Genomic DNA, 24,979 nt, shown 5'->3' on the forward strand with positions numbered 1-24,979 from the left:
GGAGTTCCTCCGTCTCATTGATAATTAGAATTCTAGTTAAAGATAATTGGAACATTTAATTCTTGATCTTAAGAACACAAGTATCCTAAAGATGTTATAAAACTCTGTTTAATATTTCAAACAATGCCGAAAGAATCCATTTGGCAAAACCCATAAATTATTGTGTCTCAAGAAGATAACTGTGCAGGTAAAAGTTATGTTATTAGGTAAAGATATCACTGCAGAAGAAATCACTCAAGCTACAGTTTAAAAAGTCAAAAGTTAGGGGAAGTTCTCGAGACAAGTGACTTCTTTGAAAAATGTCACTATTTTACAGTATCTTAAGTATAAAATTACTCTAAAATTTCTCAAGAATGTTAGTCACCCAACTAAACCAAGTCCTTCCTTTGCTATTTCATAAATATCAAATGGATTTGTTCTGTTATAGCAACTATTCATAAAAATTAATAAAAACTAAGACCACACCTATCTCCTTTTCTTGGATCAAAGAATTATTTGACATCAGGCATATCCTTCTCTTATTTACAGTACAGTATGTAGGCAATAGTAATATGCAGCTTGGTCCATTATCCCCTCTTATCTGTACACTTCCTAGTGGTCCTTATTAAACACAAAATATTTATTAACGGGATAAAGGGGGGAAATAGAGATCATAAATTATTACATTACATAGATGACATTCATCTTACTGGTGCCTCTGCCACTTCCTCTTCCAAACCTGTAAGAGGTACCAAATAAACTTCTGATCTATAGTATATATAAAATTAGCAATTCTAATTTTGCCCTGCATATTCTTGTCAAAGATAAACTGACATTGATCAAAAACTATCATTTTTAATTTTAGTGAATGAAGAAGAACAAAAATGGTATTATTCCAATCCTATTTCTGAAGAAACAAAGGTTCTGTGCAATATGTGTGGAATGAGTTTATTATCTCCTGATTTCGATACATTGCTGTAATTAAAATGGATATCATCCCACAGTCTTTTCTTGTTTCAGACAATCCCAGTTCAACTTTCAGTGAATATTGTTACGCACATCCAGATTTATGCATGGATAATCAATTTTATACTCTTGTAAAGCCAAATGACGATGATGGTAGGGTGTTTCACTAAACATTTTTCTTCACTTTTTTAGCTAGTTTGTTGCCTGGCTCTCCCCTTTTATATGCACTGGTTCAAACTGAATCATCATATGTGGGCTTAATCTTACTTGCTTGCAGTAGACCAGTGGTTCTCAAACTTAGTCCCCAGGACCCCACACAGTTCACGTTTTTCAGGTCACCTGATAGGTATACTCATTACTGATTGACACATTTTTAAAAGATCCAAAGATAGAGCTAATTATTTCACTTGATTTGAGGGGGGGGGGGGGGGGCTGCAAAACATGCACTGTGTAGGGTCCTGAGGACTGACTTTGAGAACCTGTGCAGTAGACTAAAGTAGATAAAATATCCTTTGACTACCCCAGATAGAGAATCTGTGCCTTTCATTCCACAACCTAATACATTGGCAGGTATAGCCAAATACTGGAATTACCCACATTTTCTAACTCTCCAGTTTGCATGGAAGAAGATTTTATTTATTGCTTCTACAATAAATGTTTTTATTTCATCTATCCCCAAAGTAAATTAGTTGGTTCTCTATTGCCTCCCAATCTTGGTTCTACTAACCTCCCAGTGAAATTGTGCCCTTGTGCCATTTGGAAATTAAACAAAGTGCAGTAACATTTAACAACTAGGCTGTCACGGCCTGGACTATCTGTGTTCCCGGCACTGACCTGGGTGCGCCAGTGGGGGCGCGGGGAACTGGAAGCGAGGAGGCTTGAGGTAGCTGGAGCTCATGCACGGAGGCTGGAGGAAGATGACCTGCTGGGGACACAGAGGATTGGCTGAGACCTAAAGCAGAGGCGCGGGGTCTAAGCCGACAGTGGTATTCACCAGGGACCCCCGCAAGGGGATATGGACTTCGCTGCAACTGCCGACCAGGTCGCGGCCCTCTGCCCAGGTTCCCCTGTGGCTTTGGCAAGGTTTGAAACCCAAGAGTCTTTTGAGGTGTACTTCAACCATCGATGGTGATCGATGGCACTGAATGCTATACAGCAACACGGAGGACACTGAGGAATGTGAAATAGCAGGGAGTACACAGTATAGGAGAACTGAGTACTGTGAGATGCGGCCTGGAAGCCGGGGATGTCTCGAGGGTAACACAGGAAGACGCTGGAGACCACTGGGGATCGCTGGAGCGGCTAGGGAGCCGATACTGGAGATCACTGGGGATCGCTGGAGCGGCCTGAGAGCCGAAGGGAGACGGGCACGGAACCCACTGATATCCGGACGCTGAGCAGATAACCTGGACTGCACAAGAAGACAGGATCACACGGCAGATGAGAGACTTCTGGCAGGAGTGAAATAACCAGGACGCTGAGAATAACACAGGTGACAGCGGACTCAGGAAACCGGACCTCTGGAGCAAGTGGGGAGTCTTGACAGGAGCTGACGCTGGAGAACTCACAGGTAAACTGACGAGTTGTTCAAGACAAGGAGGAGACTGTGAGCCAGGCTTTTATCCCTCCAGGTGATTAGGGAATCAGACGCAGGTGATGGGATTATCCGCAGGAGCAGCACACAGACCAGGAAGTGAGTTGGAGTTTACCTGGATCATGTGACCCGCAATTTGACTAGGGAATACACCTGGAGTTCACAGTGACGCAGGGGCGACTTGGAAGCAAAAGACATCACGCCAGGGATTGCCGACTGTGCCGGCAGCTGATCTACGGAGAATATTACCCCAGCGTGCCGGTAAGGGGCGCATGCGAGCGGTGTGAGAACCGGGGTTCCTGACAGTACCCCCCCCTTTTAGGGTGGGCACCGAACACCCTTTGGGTTTCTTCGGATTGTCTTTATGAAAAGCTGCTATCAAAGGAGGAGCATGCACATCTGCAGCATTGATCCAGCTTCTTTCTTCCGGACCATAGCCTTTCCAATCGATGAGATATTGGATGCTTCCATATCTTCTGCGAGAATCCACCACCTTATCGACCTCAAATTCAACCCCTCGATGGGTATAAACTCTGGGGAGCTCGGGAGTAGCACTTTGGAATCGGTTGAGAACAAGAGGTCGTAATAAGGATATGTGGAAGGAATTTGGGATTTTCAGGTATGGTGGTAGCTTCAGTTTATAAGCTGCGGGATTGATCTTTTGGATCACAGGGAATGGCCCGATGAATCGTGGGGCGAACTTCATGGACGGAACTCTTAAGCAGAGATTTCGAGTAGAGAGCCATACTTTGTCACCGGGTTTTAACTGAGGAACTGCCCTCCTTTTACGGTCAGCAAAGAATTTATATCTTTTTGAGGCTTTCTTGAGAGAAACATGCACATTTTTCCAAACTTGTGAGAAATGCTTGAGTGTGGAAGATGCGGCAGGCACTTCCAAGGCTGGTAAAGGCTCAAAGACCGGTGGTCGAGGATGTTGACCGTACACTACGTAGAAAGGAGAGTAGCCGGTAGCTGTGTGGTATTTGAAATTGTGGGCAAATTCTGCCCAGGGCAGCAGACTAACCCAGTTATCCTGTGACGAGGAGACATACAGGCGGAGGAATGCTTCAAGATCTTGATTAACCCTCTCTGTTTGCCCAATAGACTGCGGGTGGTACGCTGTGGAAAAGTTCAATTTTACCTTCAGGGCAGAACAGAGAGCTCTCCAAAAGCGGGCTACAAATTGCACTCCACGATTGGAGACAATATCTGCAGGGAGTCCATGAATATGAAAGATGTGTTGGATGATGATCTGGGCGAGCTTGGGAGCAGAGGGCAGGCCAGTCAACGGGATGAAATGTGCCATTTTGGAGAACCGGTCTACCACCACCCAGATGGTATTACATTCTTGAGACTTTGGGAGCTCGGAAATAAAGTCCATGGAAATGTGCAGCCAGGGACGCATGGGAGTGGGCAACGGGAGGAGAGCACCGGCAGGGGATTGACGATGGGCTTTATGCTGGGCACAAGTAGGACATGAGGCCACGAAATCCTGGACATCCTTTTTCATGCGCGGCCACCAATATGACCGGCGAAGAATCTCCAGAGTTTTGAGAACTCCTGGATGGCCGGAGAAGGGCGAGGCATGAGCCCAGGATAAGATTTTGGGCTGGAGCTCTGGTCGAACCAGCATCTTTCCTCGAGGTGGCACAGGGGACACATGGGTAGCGGCAAAGGCCGTAGGACTGATGATAGGACGCTGTTCTTGCAGCACTGTGTCATTCTCCATAGAACGGGACAGTGCATCGGCTTTTGCATTCTGGGACCCAGGACGGTAGAAAATCTTAAAATTGAATCGTGAAAAAAATAAGGACCAACAAGCTTGACGGGAATTTAAGCACTGAGCTGTCTGGACGTACAGCAAATTCTTGTGATCTGTAAAGATGGACACGGGGAATTTGGCCCCTTCTAACAGATATCGCCATTCTTCCAGTGCAAGTTTAATTGCCAACAACTCTTGATCACCAATGGAGTAGTTTTTCTCGGCAGGGAGGAATTTCCGAGAGAAAAACCCACAGGGATGCTGTTTGCCATTGTCAGTGACTTGAGAGAGCACAGCACCAACACCCACATTAGAGGCATCGACTTCCAAGACGAAGGGTTTGTCTGTATCTGGCTGCTGGAGGATGGGAGCAGATATGAAGGCTTGCTTTAGCAGGTGAAATGCGGACAAGGCTTCTTCAGACCAGACGGCTGGATTGGCAGCTTTTTGGGTGAGAGCTGTGATGGGGGAGATGAGTGTAGAGAATCCTTTGACAAATTTCCTGTAATAGTTGGCAAAGCCAATAAAACGCTGGACTGCTTTGAGGGTGGTTGGTTGGGACCAACTATTGATGGCTTCAAGTTTTGCGGGATCCATTCGCAACTCTGAGCCAGACACGATATACCCTAGAAAGGGTATCTGGGGAACTTCGAACGTGCACTTAGAGAGTTTACCGTACAGTTTATTAGCACATAAACGGGATAGCACTTCTTTGACTTGAGAACGATGAGACTGGAGATCTGAAGAAAAAATCAAAATATCGTCGAGGTACACAACAAGATATTTATATAAGACATCTCTGAAAATTTCATTGACGAATTCTTGAAAGACGGCGGGTGCATTACTGAGACCGAAGGGCATCACCAGATACTCGTAATGCCCATCTCTGGTGTTGAAGGCAGTCTTCCATTCGTCGCCTTTGCGAATTCTGATTAGGTTGTACGCCCCTCTGAGGTCAAGCTTGGTAAAAAATTTTGCACCTTTGACACGATCAAATAACTCAGTGATCAAGGGAAGAGGATAACTGTTCTTGATGGTTATTTCATTGAGACCTCTATAGTCTATGCACGGGCGTAACCCTCTATCTTTCTTTTTTACGAAAAAGAATCCTGCACCAGCAGGGGAGGAAGAGGGCTGGATAAAACCTTTCTGGAGACTTTCTTGAATATACTCGGACATCGCTTTGGTCTCAGGGATTGACAGGGGATAGGTGCGCCCCTTAGGAGGGGACTTCCCAGGGATAAGATCGATGGGACAAGCCCATCGGCGGTGTGGAGGTAGCACATCAGCGGCTTGTTCACTGAAAACATCACTGAATTCGTGATACACTGAGGGAAGACCCGGAAGATTTTTAACTGCGGAGGATCGAACCGGAGTTACTTCAGTCAAGCAATGTTTCTGGCAATATTCGCTCCATTCCACAATTTGGAGAGATCTCCAATTGATACGGGGGTTGTGAAGTTGTAGCCACGGCAACCCTAACACAAGGTCATAGGAGGACTTAGGAATGACCAGGAAATTCATACATTCTTGATGAAGTACCCCTACATGGAACGAGACAGGTACTGTCCGATGCACAATATCGCTTCCGGGAATCCTACTTCCATCCACCGCTGTCAAGTAGTGAGGCTGGGATAGAGGCAGAACCGGAATCTTGCACTTCTTTACCAGCTCGGCTGAGATAAAGTTCCCTGCAGCCCCGGAATCTGCCAGGGCTGAGACATGCAGGGTACCCACTGGAGACACAAGGGCAACAGGTAGAATCAAGTCAGTGGTGGGAGGAGTTTTATTGAAACAACCTAACCTGACTCCCCCACTGCAGGTTAGGGCTTGGCATTTCCCGGACGCTCGGGACAGGACCCAATGAAGTGACCGGGGGCGGCACAGTAAATACATAGTTTTTCTCTTTGCCTCCTGGACCGTTCCTCTGTAGATAACCTAGATCTACCTATCTGCATAGGTTCTTCTGTAGCGGGTATCGCAGGACGGTGCTGAGGAGGAGGCGGAACTCGGGGAACTACTTTTTAAAATTTTTCTAGACCTCGCTCTCTTAGGCGCAGGTCTATTTTAACACACAAGGAGATTAATTCTTCAAGCTGCTCAGGGAGATCTCGGGTGGCCAGTTCATCTTTGATGCGTTCTGAGACGCCCAACCAGAAGGCGGCTGTTAACGCCTCATTGTTCCATTTAAGCTCGGAAGCAAGAGTCTGGAATTGGACCACGAATTGGCCCATGGGACGAGAACCCTGTTTAAGGCGGAGAATTTCTGTAGAGGCTGATGCAGGCCTTCCTGGCTCATCGAATATCCGTCGGAAGGTAGAGACGAATCTGTCATAATCGGTGAGAATTGGATCAGATCTTTCCCAGAGGGGTGATATCCAATCTAGGGCGGAACCAGTTAGCAAGGAAACAATATATGCTATCTTGGTCCTGGCTGTCGGAAAGTTCTGCGGCAAAAGTTCAAATTGGATGTCACACTGGTTGAGAAAGCCTCTACAGCCTTTGGGATTGCCATCATACTTATTAGGAGTAGGCAGCTGAGTGGGGGGCGCGGGGAATTGGGTGCGCCAGTGGGGGGCGCGGGGAATTGGAAGCGAGGAGGCTTGAGGTAGCTGGAGCTCATGCACGGAGGCTGGAGGAAGATGACCTGCCGGGGACACAGAGGATTGGCTGAGACCTAAAGCAGAGGCGCGGGGTCTAAGCCGACAGTGGTATTCACCAGGGACCCCCGCAAGGGGATATGGACTTCGCTGCAACTGCCGACCAGGTCGCGGCCCTCTGCCCAGGTTCCCCTGTGGCTTTGGTAGGGTTTGAAACACAAGAGTCTTTTGAGGGGTACTTAAACCATCGATGGTGATCGATGGCACTGAATGCTATACAGCAACACGGAGGACACTGAGGAATGTGAAATAGCAGGGAGTACACAGTATAGGAGAACTGAGTACCGTGAGATGCGGCCTGGAAGCCGGGGATGTCTCGAGGGTAACACAGGAAGACGCTGGAGACCACTGGGGATCGCTGGAGCGGCTAGGGAGCCGATACTGGAGATCACTGGGGATCGCTGGAGCGGCCTGAGAGCCGAAGGGAGACGGGCACGGAACCCACTGATATCCGGACGCTGAGCAGATAACCTGGACTGCACAAGAAGACAGGATCACACGGCAGATGGAACTCGTGGAGACTTCTGGCAGGAGTGGAATAACCAGGACGCTGAGAATAACACAGGTGACAGCGAACTCAGGAAACCGGACCTCTGGAGCAAGTGGGGAGTCTTGACAGGAGCTGACGCTGGAGAACTCACAGGTAAACTGACGAGTTGTTCAAAACAAGGAGGAGACTGTGAGCCAGGCTTTTATCCCTCCAGGTGATTAGGGAATCAGACGCAGGTGATGGGATTAGCCGCAGGAGCAGCACACAGACCAGGAAGTGAGTTGGAGTTTACCTGGATCATGTGACCCGCAATTTGACTAGGGAATACACCTGGAGTTCACAGTGACGCAGGGGCGACTTGGAAGCAAAAGACATCACGCCAGGGATTGCCGACTGTGCCGGCAGCTGATCTACGGAGAATATTACCCCAGCGTGCCGGTAAGGGGCGCATGCGAGCGGTGTGAGAACCGGGGTTCCTGACATAGGCTTATTTCTCCCCAACCAGCTGTGATATTACCTTATTAGTCTAACATTTATGACAGGCCCAACAGTGCATTAGTAGTAGCCAGTGCAAATATGGCGGCTTCAGAACTGAATTGATGGGTTAACTAATGTGTTTTAAAAGCACTAATACAATATTGTAGTATTCTTGTTGGGCAGTCCTAAATAATGAACTACTGTATTTATAAATAAGAGAATGTTCATTTCATATTGGTATCAGAAAATATATAGTGGTTTTATTAAAATAGTTTAAAAATATTTAATATACAGTAAGTGTCCTAGAGTATATTAACTAATATAATGGACACACAATAAATTTCATTTACTTCCCAATTTATAGTAAAAAAAAATAGAATGGCATAATATTCAGTCATAAACAAACAGTGTAGATGTACAGTATATATAAAAACATTAGGAACAGTCAATAAAAATAAAGCATAAAATAAATGTACAAAGTCTATGTGGTTGCAAAGGCAGTACACTTCACTAAACCAACACTATCAAACTTATATTACCTTTATTGCTAGCTAAGTAGATTGCATGTTGTGTAAGTGGGGAATACATAAGCTAACTCACCTTGCATGCTTATGATTGGCCTACCAGCAGTCTGGATTCTGACATCGGTATCTCCATCAATGCCTGTATTGCGGCTTTGGTCTTCCAGATTCTGTTAATGGTCACACAACTGGGTGTTAAGTGGGGGAGATTAAGTTCCCTGCTTCTGATCACTAACAATTACATTTGCAATCACCACCTGTGCCAGGGAGTGGAGGATTTGACTTACCAGTAAAGAATGGATAGACTATAAGGAGGATTGGTGCAGGTATAATCTGTGGATAGGAATACAAACCCAAGTCTCCAAATAAAAATAGGCCCATCATCATAAGAGCATGATGATGTCTACCAGCCTCTCAGCTCTCAATGCTGTTGGGCATAAATCATAAATCATAAAATATATATATATTTATCTTTTTTTGACACTGGAGCTGATGTATAGAAAGTCTACTGTAGATGCCAACATGGCACTGGTCACCCTACACAGCGCAGGTCATACCTCCTTTGCTTTTGGTACTTAATCAATTTCAGACTTAGGGCCTGAATCAGGGATATATACTAAAGCAGGGGTGGCCAAACCTGTCCTCTAGATCTACCAACGGTGCATGTTTTCCAGGCAACCTGTGGATCTATAGTAGGAATGAATGCAGCATATTTAAAACTAGGTGATTCATCGCGCCCTACGGGCGCTCTTCACACCGTCGTAAGGGGCTGCGCCCCCTTAATTTGTGAACGTTTGTATATGAGAAATATGGTTAGAATTGTTTAAAAGATGTCCTGTATTGCGGCGGGGGGGGGGGGGGGGGGGGACGCGAATCGCCACAAGAAAAAATAAATACAGAAAGGTCAACACATGTAAATGTTGACATAAGTGTGGCACTTCATTGGTTCAAAAAATGAAAAATAAATCTTCAAAAACTCATGTCAACCTTTTTCATTGTCGACCATAGCCATGTCAGTGTTTTGCTTGTGCCATTTAATCCTGGGGTTGCCGTGAATCGCGGGGGGGGGGGGGCGGTGGTGCACCAAGTTGCGGGAGGGGGGGTCGCGGGGGATGGGGGGGTGGGTGCCGCAAATCGCGCGGGGGGGGGTGTGTGTGTGTGTGTGTGTGCAGCGAATTGCGGGAGGGTGGGTTGCGGGGGGGGGGGGGTGCCACGAATTGCGGGGGGGGTGCGGGAGTTTGCAGCAAATCGCGGGAGGGGGGGCGCGGGGGTGTTTGGCTGCGAATCGTTGGAGGGGGTCACGGGGGCAGGGGTTGCCGCGAATCATGGGAGGGGGGTCGCGGGGGGTGCCGCAAATCACGGGAGTGGGGGTCGCAAATCGCGGGGGTCGCAGGGGGTGTGCCGCAAATCGCTGGAGGGGGGGTCGCTAGGGGGGGGGTGCCGCAAATCGCCACAAGAAAAAAACAACACAGAAAGGTCAACACATGTAAATATTGACATAAGTGTGGCACTTCATTGGTGTCCATGTCGACACATGTGGCGAATCGCCACAAGAAAAAATAAACAAAGAAAGTGTCCGCAAATCACGGGAGAGGGGTTCGAGAGGGGGGGGGGGGGTTGCCGCGAATTGCAGGAGGGTGGTTGCGGTGGGTGGGTGCTGCGAATCGCGGGAGGTTGCGGGGGCGGGGTTGCTGCGAATGGCGGGAGGGGGCGTGGGAGGGGGGGCGGGGAGTGTTTTGCCGCGAATCGCGCTGGGGGGGGGCTCGGGGGTGTTTTGCCGCGAATCGTGGGAGGGGTTGCAGGGGGGTTGCGTTTTGCCGCGAATCGCGGGGGGGGTCGCGGGGAATGCCGCGAATTGCGAAAGGGGGGGTCGCGGGGGGGTGGTTTGCCGCGAATCGCGGGAGGCGGGGCAGCGGGGGGTGCTCATCTGGTGGCTGTGGAGTAGTTTCTGGGCAGCATGGGGAGGCAAAGGGTGTCTGGCACTGTGGTTTCACTGGGCTGGTTCTCTGTCATGTGAGTCAGAGGCTCCACCCAGCGTTACAGACACACTCACACACTTTGAGTGACAGATGTAGCCAAATATATAAGAGATGTGACAGTTAGTAATGACTACAGCTGTGCACCAGCTAGGTAACCTGGAAAACGTGGACCGTTGGTAGATCTCGAGGACCGGTTTGGCCACCTCTGTACTAAAGCATTTGGAGCTGTGATTCCGTATGCAGCAGATGTGTGAAAATATGCTATTGCTGCAGTGCTTGGGCGTGTATTGAAACACCCTCTAGCGGCAAAGTGGTCAAGGATCCTTTAGATCAGCAGTTTTCAAACTGTGGGTCCTGACCCCAAAGTGGGTCCTGACCTGCTCAGCATGGGTTACGGCTCCATGTTGTTGACCAAAAGGCTGATGACTTTTCTAATCTCAGTGATTCAAGGAGTCTGAAAAATCTGTTGAATTGTCTGTTATTTTAGACTCCCGTCATGTTGTGCCTCCACAATGCTGCCATGTATGTGCTGTCTGCTGACCACACATGTGATGTGATGACCTTCTGTAGTATCTTGGTGGGGTCGTGTCATTATTTTTGGCACCACGGAGAGGGAGTAGGTGAGTAGACCACTCTGTCGGCAGGTGGCTAATCAGCGCCAACCGCTTCCCGCCTCCCTGTCAGAGGAACCACGCTGAACCAAACCGGAGTGACATACAGCGCAGCAGCCTGGACGGCGAACTGCGCTGACTTGTCACCCTGAAGAGGAACAGCATAAGGTTCCTTCGGATCAGTCACTGCCAACCCCCGACCCTCCAGTGCACCAGTACCACCCGCAGACCATCTCCTGACGCCAGGAAGCCGATCGTCACAAGCCACCCACGACCAGGGAACACCAGCACTCCCTTAACGAGCACGGAGAACCTAAAGGCGCAAAACCACTGGTGTGAACAGCAACATCCCCGCCAGACAGCCTACCTCCGTTCCAAGACGCCCCCCATCCATCTCCCTGCCCACCCCCTGTGCACCCCCACCCGCACCGCCCAAGTACCCCCAACACCATGATCTATAGAGTATTACATCTGTATTTATGTGTCCGCACTTGTAATCTGTATGTATATATCTCCTATCCCCATTGCATTGTTTTATCTTGTGGCAATATACGTGGTGACATACATTGTGTAAACATATCTGTAACAACGTTTGGAATGCTTACGATGTTTATGTTTATTCATAAGTAAAGTCACATTATTTTTCACAACAGACCAGTTTCCATTCATCATTTGTCCCTGCACACCACACCAGCAAAAGGGACTATAGGGGCAGAGCGCGGCACCACTACCCTCTTGTATACTTATCAAAACTAGCCGCACCAGGTCAAACGGCTGGTGCCGCCGCTAGCACCGAACAAAGCACAGTGCGCAGGTTACCCCCAAGTATCTACTGTCATTATTTTTATTGTCTGATGTGGTCCCAGTGCAAAATAGTTTGAGGTCCCCTGCTTTAGATAATGGACTCTCTAAGTAAACATATGGTCATGCAGAATGACTGCGGGATTTAAGAGGCTGGTTCCATGGTTTGAGCGTATGGGATCATTGTAGGTTGAGATGAAAAATATCAGTATTAAAAGTTTAAGTAAAATTAAAAAAGCAAATACTGAATTCAAGCAAAATCACTGTCACCATGATAACCAAAGTATTTCAAATACTGATATGCATTCTCTGTAGTTTCATGAGATAATAAGCTCCATAAACAGTTTTATGACTACCCCCACCCAGTTATAATATCTCTTAAGTCAGTGTGGACCTTAGCTGCTTTTCTTTCCTGCCAGTGTAGGCTGTGAATCAAATCACCATGCTGCATGTATGACAGTGGAGTTAACAGCAAAATGCAGAACTTTTTAAAGTTCATATTGTTCGTGGTTCATTTATTTATTCTTCAAACTGAAGGGTGAGTACCATTGCTGACAGATGATACATTCTAACTGTCTCACTGTTTGTCTTCCCTTGGTTTGAATACAGTGGAGATGACTTGTTGGTGATACGTTAATGCCCTCCATAGAAAGAGCTGCTGTGTATGATAATTAAAATGTGTTACAATATATAAATTTATAATTTATTGATTATAATTGTGTTGAATTGACACTAAACTATCCCAATTGAGTGTTTGTTTAAGGAAATGGTCTGATATTAGTTATAACACTTTTCAATGACTGCAGTATTGATAAATACCATATTTGTTATCAACTGATCATTATAATTTGTGGCCACTGTATTTAGTGGTTTGTTCCACAACTACATCAAAGCAGCATACATAAAAAGCAATATGAGTGATATACTGTATAAAAAAAAAAAGAAAAAACCCAGACTGGAAAATCTAATATATTACTTCACATTACTTATGAATGTGAAGTATAGATTTTACAGTGTTTAACAAAATATGATTTCAGTTATTACATTGCTTCAATACTTTTTTTTAACTTGTTCATAATATTTAACCCAAGTGATTTTTTCAAAATAGATGGAAAAAATTGGCAAGCCAACATTTTTATTCATCATAATGACCAGTAATGATTACCTTATACAGGAAATATAATCTTTTTTGCACAACATTTTGTATTTGAATTTATATAACAAATGTGAGCGACGCTGGCATTTTTAGTGGCTATTTTGCACATCTCACACGAAGATAATGGAGCTCAAAGGGTAAAGGTACACAAACTACAGATCTGTAGGTCACTTGAGACTTGGGATTTATTGTTAGGGGATTTCTACATAAGCTTACCATACCATACATTTAAAATAAGACACTCATGAATTGCACAGGTTCTGTGGCTGATTAATACAGGCAAAATGCAGGCATGAATTAATCCAGACCCAGAACATGTATAATTCATAGGTGTCCCGGTTTAAAGGAATTTTTATGGGCTGGTCACTAGTTCATTAATAAATTGCACAAGGTTGGGTACGATATCCCAGTGCTTAATGGTCAGAATCCCAAAGGGGGGATTCCGTTGTTCAAAAAACTGAAGAATCCTGTTGAGCATTCTAACCCTAACTAACCCCTCCGTCACCTAACTCTAACAGTCCCCTTCAACAGAATTAAACTAACTGTCCCCTGCAGGAGCCTGCCCCTATCTCTCCTGCTTGTGCCCAATCCTTATATTTACCACTAGGATCCAATAGGTCTTTGAGTGTTGGGATTCTGGTACTGGGGTTTAAACTGTGTTTGTGTCTTGCCGATTGCGGGGATATTGACGACATCATGTCACCATTTCAAAATAATACCATACTACCGTATAAACACTCATTACAGTCCTACACTTAACATTATTTAACATTATAATGACATCCAGTTCATTTTATACCACATTACAATGAACAGCTTCAGGGGCATAGATATATTGCATGCCTCAATGCAACATTTTGTAAGGACCTCTATGGTCAAAAATGTATATAACACATGTAACTGTGACAGCTCTGGGCCACATACTGTATAGCAGCTGCCCCTGTTGTAGCTATGCACTTGTATTCATGATTGTATAGAAAGAATAATGTCATCTTGTCTGACACACTGTGTGGGTAATGCAAAGTTGAATACAAGTTAGTTTTGCCAATGATTCTTACTGTATGTATCTTTACACTGGGCATGCTCAAGAGCCAAATGTACGCAACTGCGACTTATCTACAGTGGTTTGCCATCCATTCACATCTCTAGAAGGTGTATGACTTAGTGAAAAGGGGGAATTAGCAAGTATGTAACATTTAGTCAGGAATTGTAAAGGGTTATAGAGAATTGTGCATGTGCAGAAGGAATTACTCCTGTTTTTAGATGGCCCTTTTACACAACGTATAGGGCTGGTGCAACCAAAGGAAATACAATTAGAAAAAAGACTCTTCTGATGCTGCTAGAAGATAATCAATAAATTGTGTAGACAATATAAGAGTAGAATAAATTGTGTAGAATATATATATATATATATATATATATATATATATATATATATATACACACAAAGGTGTTGCTGTCACATAAAGATAGCTGTTTGTATGCAGTATGAAACTGTAGAGAACAATGGTACTCAGTACTAAGCTTTGGAGTGTGATAAAGTGGTACCAGCCAATTAGCTCCTAACTGTCACCTTACAGACTAGGGGAAAGATTTATCAAAGAGTGATATTCCTTTTATCATTTGATACAAATGAAAAATTATGTTCCAGCCAATCAGCTCCTGTTATTTTTCAAACACATGATAGTTAGGAGCTTATTGGCTGGAGCACCATTGATCATTTTGTAACAAGTGATAACAAGAATATCACTCGTTGAAAAATAAATTGGAATACAATTTTTTTAATATATCACATCCACTATATCCATTCTATGCTGGTGTTAACATTGGAAGACAGCTTTGCATTGAGAAGCTATCGTATAAGAATCTACAGTATGTGATAAAACCCGTGTATATTTGCATCCAGAGCCGGCCCTAGGTATAGGCAAACTAGGCAAATGCCTAGGGCACTTGGAATGCCTAGGGGCACCAGCAGCTTCTGCTGATTAAAATGATATGCAGCATGCCTATATTCTGTGTGTGAGTGAGGCTGTATCTGCATATGAAATAGTGTATTCATGGAAATCACTGTAACATAGCATTCCGTATTCAGGTACAGCCACAGTTGGACACAGAATATAGGCGTGCCGCATATCATTTTAATCATTGGAAGCTCCTTGTGTGTGCTGGTCATAACGATGCAAATAAGACACATTTTCAGCAAAAAAGGCCCCCAACATTAGCAGAACTGGCCAGGAGCTGCATGGCCTCTTGAGGCAAGATGTATGAGGAAACATCTGTATCCAAGCAGAGGCAGAGGTCACAGTGTTAGCGGCTTCGCGAGTACTGTCTGCGGGTGGGTTGATTGTGCAATAGTGTTCGGCATATGTGTAAGGGGCATTATGTGTGTCATGTATAAATGCATTTATTATGTGCGACATATGAGTAACAGGCATTATGTGTGTCATGTGTATAAGGGCATTAATAATGTGCAACATATGTGTGAGGGGCATTATATGTGTCATGTGTATAAGGGTATTAATAATGTGGGTACTTGTGTATTATCACGGCGCCCCCGATATGTCATTGCGCGATTTTTCATCGCATCGCACACCCGATGCACTGCGATGCGATTTTAGCCCCCTATGTGATGAAAAATTGTATAAGCACAATAATGGGTGCTTTTAAGCACCCTAATATGTGCTTACAATGTTAAATGCACCCCCACGCCACCCCCCAAGTATAAACGTGAACCCGAAGCGTGGCGAGCGCAGCGAGCCCGCGAGGGGCGGCGGTACACGTCCTACGACCTTTTCATACCCCCACTATCGTCGTCGGCGTGGAGTTGACTTTATAAAGTGTGGCGAGCGCAGCGAGCCCCGCGAGAGGACGCGTATACCTGTGAAGTTATGCGCGTCCCCTCGCGGGCTCGCTGCGCTTGCCGCGCTTCAGGCTCGGTGGCTTGCTGCGCTCGCCACACTTTATAAAATGAACTCACTGCGCTCGCCACGCTTCGGGTTCACGTTTATACTGGGGGGGTGGCGTGGGGGTGCATTAAGCACCCATTAGGGTATTGCACTACTGTGTGGCATAATGTGAATTGGGGGTACTATTGTGTGGCCATGCCCCTTCCCAGCAAGAACACACCCCTGTTTGGGCCGCGCACCGAATGTGTGCACTGTTTCTATTTAAAATATTGTGGGTAGGAGCACCAAAATGACGACTGCTATGATGACGGTTGATGGTGCTGGGAAAGGGGAGCAGGGTCAGAGGTGGAACTAGTGGCGGTGCTAGTGGCACCAGCCAAAATCTTGCCTAGGGCGTCATTTAGGCTAGGGCCGGCTCTGTTTGTATCCATTGATGAAAAAAGAGAGAGTTCAGACATAGTAGTTTTTTGTTATGGACTGAAATGATACTAGATCCTTTTAGAGGATCTCATACTCAGTTCCCCCACCTTGTTTTACCATCATATTTACAGGGTATATCATATTATTGAATCCACCAATAATACTTCAACCCAGACTGATTCAGTAATTCTACTTTAGTATCTCTTCTCTGAGCAGTATAAGCTAACATATAATAAGGTACATTTAGAGATAGGATTATAGATATTTTAATATACCCACCAATGTTAAAGTGAGATTGGATTTTATTTTAGTACATATTTAATAAGAATGACATTTGACTATCTACATTTAAGTCCAAAACACATTTGATTCAAAAGTGTGCCACCAAAGAGTCTTCTACCCTTGTTGTCTATTGTAGCTGACCGGTATCAACGATTATCAACATTGGTTTGCAGTTTAAAAGACAGAATTTAGTTTGCATTGGTTCTGGGTGTCATTTAAAAGTAGACATTGACCCCAATGAAATTTCAAACTCCAATACTGCTGGATTCCGACTGCCGACAGTCATCCGGCACCCATAGCATGAGCCCCCCCATCTGGTTCAGCTTGGTGTTGGTTGTTGAAATCTAGGGCAGTGCTTCACCCGAACTTGCCTGGAATATATATATTATTTGGGTGGGTTTGCCATTTTTTAGGGTCAAATTATGACCCTTATTGATTCCTATTATTACTAAATCTGTATATTCCATATCTGTCCATGTGAAAATTACAATACTTTAGGTGCTCAGACGTTCTAAAGTCTGTTTTTTTTTTTATAATTTTTCTGTCAGTTTGCAAAGCAGACAGGAAAACAACCAAAAAACACAAAATCTAGCTTCAGTAAATTTAATAAAGAGTAGCAGATGTAAATGGCAAAGGTCCCAGTTGCATGTAGGTTAAGGTCCTTGCTAAAAACAGAGTTGGTGTCCAGGGCAGGAAAACCAATCAAAGTAATGATGAGTGAAGGAACTCTGTAAATTTTGTATGAAAAGAAGAAAATCCCTTTAACTGTGTTATAAAATGTTAATCACTTTATTGCCACTATATCATTGCCACCCTATGATAAAACAAGGAAAGTAAAAGATAATTTGTCATGCAATCAAATCAAGCCCATGAAAGTGAAGAAATAGGTTAGCCAAGGTTTGGAAATTACTTATCAGAAACAAATTTACACATTATTCACCTGCAGTGGACCTCACATAACTAATGATATGAGTAAGTGGAGGTTTCCCATCTACAAGTTCAACAGCTGCCAAGTGTTCAACTATCACTCTTTCTAATGGAATTCCGGATGTCAACCTCAGTACAACAACCAGGAATTAGTCAACAAATGTATAGCAATGTGATGCTAAGTCATTCATCTGATTATCTATGCATTACTGTATGTATATTTTAGTCATATCATTTGAAAACACTTGGGGGAAAGAGCAAGTACAGATTTAGCTGTGTTCATCTATCCATGTGTGACTCCGGTGACAATTGGCGCAACCCAATAACCATGCGGGTGGTTCTCATTGACACCTTTAAAAAAAAAAAAAAGTGCTGTAACATCCTGGCCATATATGTTAATGCTGTATTACTTGTAGTTATTTTTTATATCTCTTCACAGCAAAAATAGAATTTTTATAAATGTTTTCTATAATTCCACAAAAAACACTCCACTCTACCTGGTTCAGTGAGTCTTTTTGAGTAAAAGGCCCTTATTCAGATCAACTAGAAAGGGGCCAAATTCAGATCCCCTGTGCGAACGCCTTCGGTGAGTATCACACTTGCCGAGGTGTTCGCACGGGTAGGAGCTGGAGGGTTGACGGACAGGGAGCGGCTGCAGGGAAATGGCCAGGACATTCCCCTGGAAACGCAGGTGGGCCGATGCCTGCCTGGGGTGGGCGACTGACATCACATGATGTTACCACCCACCCCCTTTTCAGCGAATAGCGGCTGCAATAAAAGTCATTTTAGACTGACTTTTATTACTGTAGGCGGGGAAATCCTTTGATGGTGAGCAACCAGGGAACGACTTCTCCAGCTAGCGGCCACATTCGCTAAGCAGCAAATGTACCCTGCCTAGCGAGCGGGCCTGAATCAGGCAGATAGTTTGCTAATTACCAAATGACAAATGATGCCATATTGGATATCAATGCTGACATAATAATTAGCCAAAACAGATGCATTGTCACTAAAGTACTTTCTACACATGATTCTCATGGTTAAGTTTAATGCATAGATCTCTATAAATTACTCTTTTAACTTACAGAGAAAATATATATGCAGCATTGTGTAATTCAAATGATGTCATCATTTGTTATTTATCAGCCAATATAATCACTAGTCATAATGACAGCCAAAGTTCATTGCAGTTGTCATAGGACATTGCCCTTAGCAATCTTACAGAGCATAAGCTTTCAGTGAATCCAGTATGCATATTTTATTGGTGAGGAAATGTGCTGCATTTTGACCCATGAGTTGATTGGCAGATTGGCATCAATGATTTCTAAATATTCAATTAGATCATCTGAGTCATCAGTAATACCCCGCAGACTATACAGGATGTGTGTGTGTTATATCACTGATGACATAACAATGACAAGAACAGCAAAACATATGAACCCAATAAAAGTGCTCTGTATTTGCAAATCATTCATAAAAAAAATACCAAAAAAAATAATAATAATGATAATAATAATAATAATAATAATAATAATAATAATAATAATAATAATAATAATAATAATAATGTTTAATTTATAAACTTTGCTTCACCTAAAAATGAGTAAGCTACAACATACCTGTATCCAGGGCTATTTTTCAGCAGGCTTCAGCAGGAACTGAGGCCCTTATTCTAGTTCACTCTTTCTGACAAAATATTTCTTAGATGGACAAAACCATGTGCACTGCAGGTGTGGCAGGTGTAAAAACCCCACCCAAATCTAATTATCTCTGCACAAGTAACACCGGCCTCACCTGCAGTGCATATGGTTTTGTCCATCTAAGAAATATTTTGCCAGAAAGAGTGAACTAGAATAAGGGCCTCAGTTCCTGCTGGAGCCTGCTGAAAAATAGCCCTGCCTGTATCTTTGTGACCTGGGCCAGTGTAAGGCTTCTTGGCACCCTAGGCAAAACTTAAATCTTCTGCCCTTCCCCCCCACCCAAACCCACACTGCCACCAATACCCACTTTTCATGAAAGCATTGAGGTGGCGTATTAGCAGTTCCACACCAATCACCAATATTAAGTACAACAATGATTTTGTCCTAATAGATATCCTTCATTTTGTGATAGGCAGACCCAGTGGTGTCCCCAGATCCTGGTGCCCTAGGCAACTGCCTAAAGCTGCCTCATGATAGAGCCGGTCCTGTCTGACCATTTTAGAAACAATGGGGGTTATTCATGATCGCTGCTGTGCTAATTTGCAGAGCCCTGTGATCAGATAGCCGCCGCCTCACTAGAGTGAACTCCTGTCACATGCAAGGCTGCGAATGGCTTGTAAAAATATTGCAGATTGGTGATTATCTGCTCACTGTCCATAAAATGATTTTTCCAGTACTGTACAGTATGAGCAGTCTGTGCGTACCCCAGGACCCACTCGGCCAATGCTACAGATACAGGCTTATCGGAGCCTGTGTTGACATCACACGCCATCCCAGACACTCCCAGTAGATGGCCGGATGACACCAAAAAACACCGGCTTCCTGTCAATCAACTCGCGAAGAGCTTATGCTTAGAAACGATGCTGGATTTTATTTGTTATGATCCGCACGCATGCGCAGTCATCTGATAATTGTCCGGCCTGCAATTCGCAGCCAGGAGAGATCTAAAACCCCCCCATGCTTAATTTAAATATCTAGATGGATGATAGACAATATCTAGGTTGACATTCAATAGGTTGACACCATATGGTGGATATACATATAGTTGACAAAGCCAATTATACGAGGGGTAACAGTACACTAATTGCATGGCCACATGCTCAAGTGTCGATTTTGGTACCAAACACGGTGGAAAACACATGTCGACTTTTTCATTTGTTGACCTTTTTCTGTGTCAATCTTTTGCTTTTGTCAACCTTTTTCCTGTGTTAACCTTGTGCATGTCAACTTTCGGGGCGATATAGAGAGTGTCTATCTGCTATTCCCAAATAATACATACTGTAGTATATTATTTTTGTTGACTACCTCCTTAGATATCAGAAGAAATAGTAGGATTGCGACAGTATATTTACCATCATGCTACTTCTTAAATACACGGAAGCTATCTCAGGAGGAAGCTGGCAAATGCTACTGATGGCGATACCTGGTGATGGCTTTTGCTGGACCTGGGACTTGTTTAATAAGGAAAACAGATATCCGTAGTGAAAACAACCATGCTCTCTGTAGTTAGTGATTCTTTAATAAATATACTGTACCTCGTAAGACAGATGTATGTACAGTTAGCAGTGCAACTTCAAGCTTTATAAAATGATATATATTTGTGGAAAGACATGCAATTAATACAAATACAATCTTGGTTAATCTGCATCACATGCCATGGATTAATCAGAAAACTATTGTACACCAGGCTACCAGGACATGTATTCTAATATACAGTAAAGCAATCAGCTCACAACTGTTCAAAACTAGCTTCCAGAGAGGAATAAGAGAGGGCATTTCTAATATCCTTATTTGCAGCTGCTCATGTCACTAATAGTTATGGGAGAGCAACAATGCTCTGGTTGCTGAACCTTACTTACCTACTTTTTCTTTCTCTGCTCTGGGAAAAGCCTGGAGAGGAGACTGTCAGGTATAATCAAATGCCTTGATGCTTGGCCTTACAAGGAGGGGCTCAGGCTAAAAGTACGCTATTTGCATCAAATTATGCCCCGCCCCTCCCTGAATTGCAGTAGTTGAACGCAGAGTGGGGGAGATCGGGGGTGGGGTTGGGGCGGGGTCATGCAGGATACTTGACCACCTTCCCAGGTGACCTGATTTTGAAGACCCTCTCGGCCATTCGAGAAGGGTAGGCAGGTATGTTCTGACCACCCTTATGTGGGTGAGAACTAATGAGCAATATTGTGGCTGCCATGTCCTGTTGTTATAAGCAACCCCATCCCATTACATATCACCAGCAAATTGCCAGCCCTGACGATGACTGAATTGCTCACATAGATACTTAGAAAATGATGATACCAAATTGCCAATTTCAGTGACTAGGGTTCTTCTCAAGAACTGAGAGGGTGGATATTTTATTTGTAAGTGTTTGATTCATAACCGAAGGTTGACAGATGCTGTATTTGAAACAAAGAATTTACCATTAAAAATGTAAATATATTTCTTTCAGGGTGAATCAAAAGAATGAGGCGAGTGTCTGGAACCCGAATGCTGGTAACTATTGCTTCTTATGAATTTCATGTTTTTTGTACTTTAATAATGTTTTATTGCATCCTAATGCCACCAGCTCCCCTTTTGTAAGGTCATGCTCTCACTTACGACTATCTGCACTATGGGGGTGATTCAGATCGGATCGCTCTGGTCCATATTTGCTCCCCTGGCCGATGGTGTGGGTTTGCACATGAGCATACATGAACATGTGCAAACCCCAGGAGCCAATGCTTTCTGTGAGTTTCACACTCGCCAGGGGAATTCCTCACAGGATGAGCAGGAAGGGGGTGGCATGGACAGATGCAGGGGACCCACCATCATTTTATGAGCGTGCCCACAAAAACGGTGGCCACGCCCATGGAAATGCTGGGCGTACCCCTGCAAACACAGGTGTGCCCATGGATCCTCTGGGCGGGTGGCTGACATTAAATGACATTAGCGCCCGCCCCCAATTTGGTGGATAGCGGGCACCTGAAATGTAAGTATAGACTTACTTGTCAGAGTGAAGTCTGGAGAAATCATTTGATGATGAGCAACCATCAAATGATTTTTCCTCTGTGCGTCCGCATGTGAACAAATGTGTAAGCATGTTAGTGCGGGGATTTACCCGGCGGGGGAGCATGACTTTGGGGGGGGGGGGGGGTGGCTGGGTTTACCTGCTCGTTAGGCAGCAGATATGCACTGCTTAGCAAGCAGGCCCTATATATCATTTCTCATACGCTACCACCTTTGCAAATTTCAGCCTGTAATAAGATTCCATTATGGAGAACACACACAGACACACACACATACATATAACAAGAACTGATTTGATTATATATGGCTCCAATGTACTGTACTCTGCGATCCTTAACACACGGAACAAACACAGTAATAAAGACTTATTGCATAACTCCATCAACTCTTGTTAGCGCTGAGCGACGTGATGACTTTCTCACGAGATAGGCAACATTGTGTTCCGTTGGGATCATTGGACTTCAGTTGCTAATAATCTAAGCTGAATTCCAATCAACAACAAACTTTGCCCTTAGATAGTAAATATATAACTGTCTCTACCATAATGTTTTCCTCCCTTTTTCAACTTTAATTGTAGTTTTTACGTCACAGGTTAAACAATACAGTAAGTATATTCATAAATTAACAGACTTCCTGATAGCACAATGATACTAGATAGTGAATCAGATAATAAATAATTAGCCATTTAAAATCAAAGCAAATGAACAAATAATTTTAGCATATACAGTAGAGGCAGATATATTAAGCCTGGTAAAGTGATCATAAAGTGGTGATAAAGCGGTCATAAAGTGGAAGAGGATAACTCACCAGCCAATCATCTGTGTTTGAAAAATGCAAGTTAGGAGTTGATTGGGTGGTGTGTTATCACTTTCCACTTTATCACTGCTTTATTACCACTTTATAACTTTACCACGCTTAATACATCTGCCCCGTAATTTTTAATATGTGTTTTTTCTTACATTGTGCTATGTCAATTTTATTTTATTTCTACCATGGGAGTACTTCTGCTGGATTATTGCATTCATGGCTACATGTAGATTCAACAAGATATTAAGTACTGAGGGGGAGATTTATTAACTGACGATCAGGGGAATATGCGCTATCCCCATGCCTTATGGCAGGGGATAGCGCTTCCCCTGATCTATGACACCCACTGAGCCATGTACCATGCCTTCTGTTGGTAAAACCCATCATGAATTCAACAGTGCATTGTTCAAATATGTATTTTATTATTACAGCAAATTAATAAGCAAGAGTTGGAGAACAAAAATTTGCCAAGCTCTGATTTTGGTGAAAACTCATCTCGGGATAGATTGGTTATACTTATGCATATTGTATGTATCCTACCTGTTGAATACTGGACTGAGATTCTAGCTTTCTTTCAGTATATGCACCATAGTTTTAAATGTGTATTTTGGGAAGAAGAGAAAGTGCCTAAATGTTACGAACAGGCTGACAGTATCTAATTTGCATTGTAAACTAATACTTTTTCCTAATCTTCTATTTCCAGACTACTTAATCTACTGTAACTTCAATGACAACTCCAGACCACTGTGCAACTGGAAACAAAGCTATGGAGAAGATGATAAAGGAGATTGGATCAGAGCCAAAGGCAGGACTCCGACAAAAGGAACAGGTCCAGGAGGGGATTATCCTGATGAATGTAAGAATATCTCATAATTTCTCTAATATTATCTTTCTATTGTTTAACTACAGCCACTTAAATGGAACTGATTTGTCTTGATAGGTAGCTAAAGGTGGCCAACACATGGTACAAGTTTGGTGACAGTTCAATATAACATATTTACATTAACATTTTTGTGGCCAAATTGGTCAAACTTGGGCAAATCAATGATTAGGTTGAACAACCAAATCTCTTCCAGCCTGAATATTGAAGAGGGAGAAAATATAGCAAATCATTTCACAAATAGAAAAAGTGTTATGTATAGCCTCAATGAGCCTCAATGGTTTTTCAAATAAGACATTTCTAGAATTTTTTAATGGAAAAAGTGAGTACTGTGTATGTGTACTGTATGTGTCTCAGGGCCAGATGTATCGAGCTATGAAAAGGTACAAAGTGGAGAGTGATACACAACCAGCCAATCAGCTTCTACCTTTCATTTTTCAAACCTAGCCTTTAACATGACAGTTAGGTGCTGATTGGTTGGTCATCACTCTCCATTTTATCACTTTTTGAAGCTTGATATGTTGAGCGTTCAATGTTTAGTACACACAACTCATAGTACAGTATATTTGCAAGAATCATTACACTATAGTAGCTTAAATTAATTTAATGAATGATAATGTATACTGGAATATGATTGTTCTTTTCTTACTGATACATTATTATTATTATTATTATTATTATTATTATTATAAGTTGTTCTTCTATTTTATTCTGTTTGTATAGTATTCATTCATTCTGTCTGTCTGTATAGATGGATATTATCTTTACCAAGAAGCAGACAACCTAATACCGGATGACAATATTAGGCTTGACAGCATACTCCTAGCCATTGATGATGATGTTTGCATTGATTTCTGGTATCACATGCGTGGTTCAGAAACTGAGAATCAGCTGAAGGTTATAGTTAAAGATGACACTTCTTCATATGATGTTTGGCAAACATATGGAAATCAAAGTTTGGACTGGTTATATGGTGCAGTTACTTTTTCTACATCAAGGCTGAATAATATTCAGGTAAAACCTTTGTTTTATTGTAGTGTAAAATTAAAATTGAATGAAAT

The 24,979-nt window shown here is 43.5% G+C and overlaps 1 protein-coding gene across 1 annotated transcript in view; it reads left to right on the plus strand.

Annotated features, from left to right (window-relative positions):
• The window catches only part of LOC146062969 (IgGFc-binding protein-like), a 129,864-nt gene that overhangs the window by 37,549 nt on the left and 67,336 nt on the right, over positions 1-24,979 (plus strand). Inside the window, exons 2-3 of the mRNA XM_083174978.1 lie at positions 23,742-23,894; positions 24,670-24,932. Of these exons, the coding sequence (XP_083031104.1) occupies positions 23,742-23,894; positions 24,670-24,932 (416 nt within the window). The remainder of the gene's footprint in view (positions 1-23,741; positions 23,895-24,669; positions 24,933-24,979) is intronic.

The sequence above is a fragment of the Crinia signifera genome, chromosome 3 (assembly GCF_055691185.1).
Source record: "Crinia signifera chromosome 3, ASM5569118v1, whole genome shotgun sequence".
NCBI classification, from domain to species: Eukaryota; Metazoa; Chordata; class Amphibia; order Anura; family Myobatrachidae; genus Crinia; species Crinia signifera.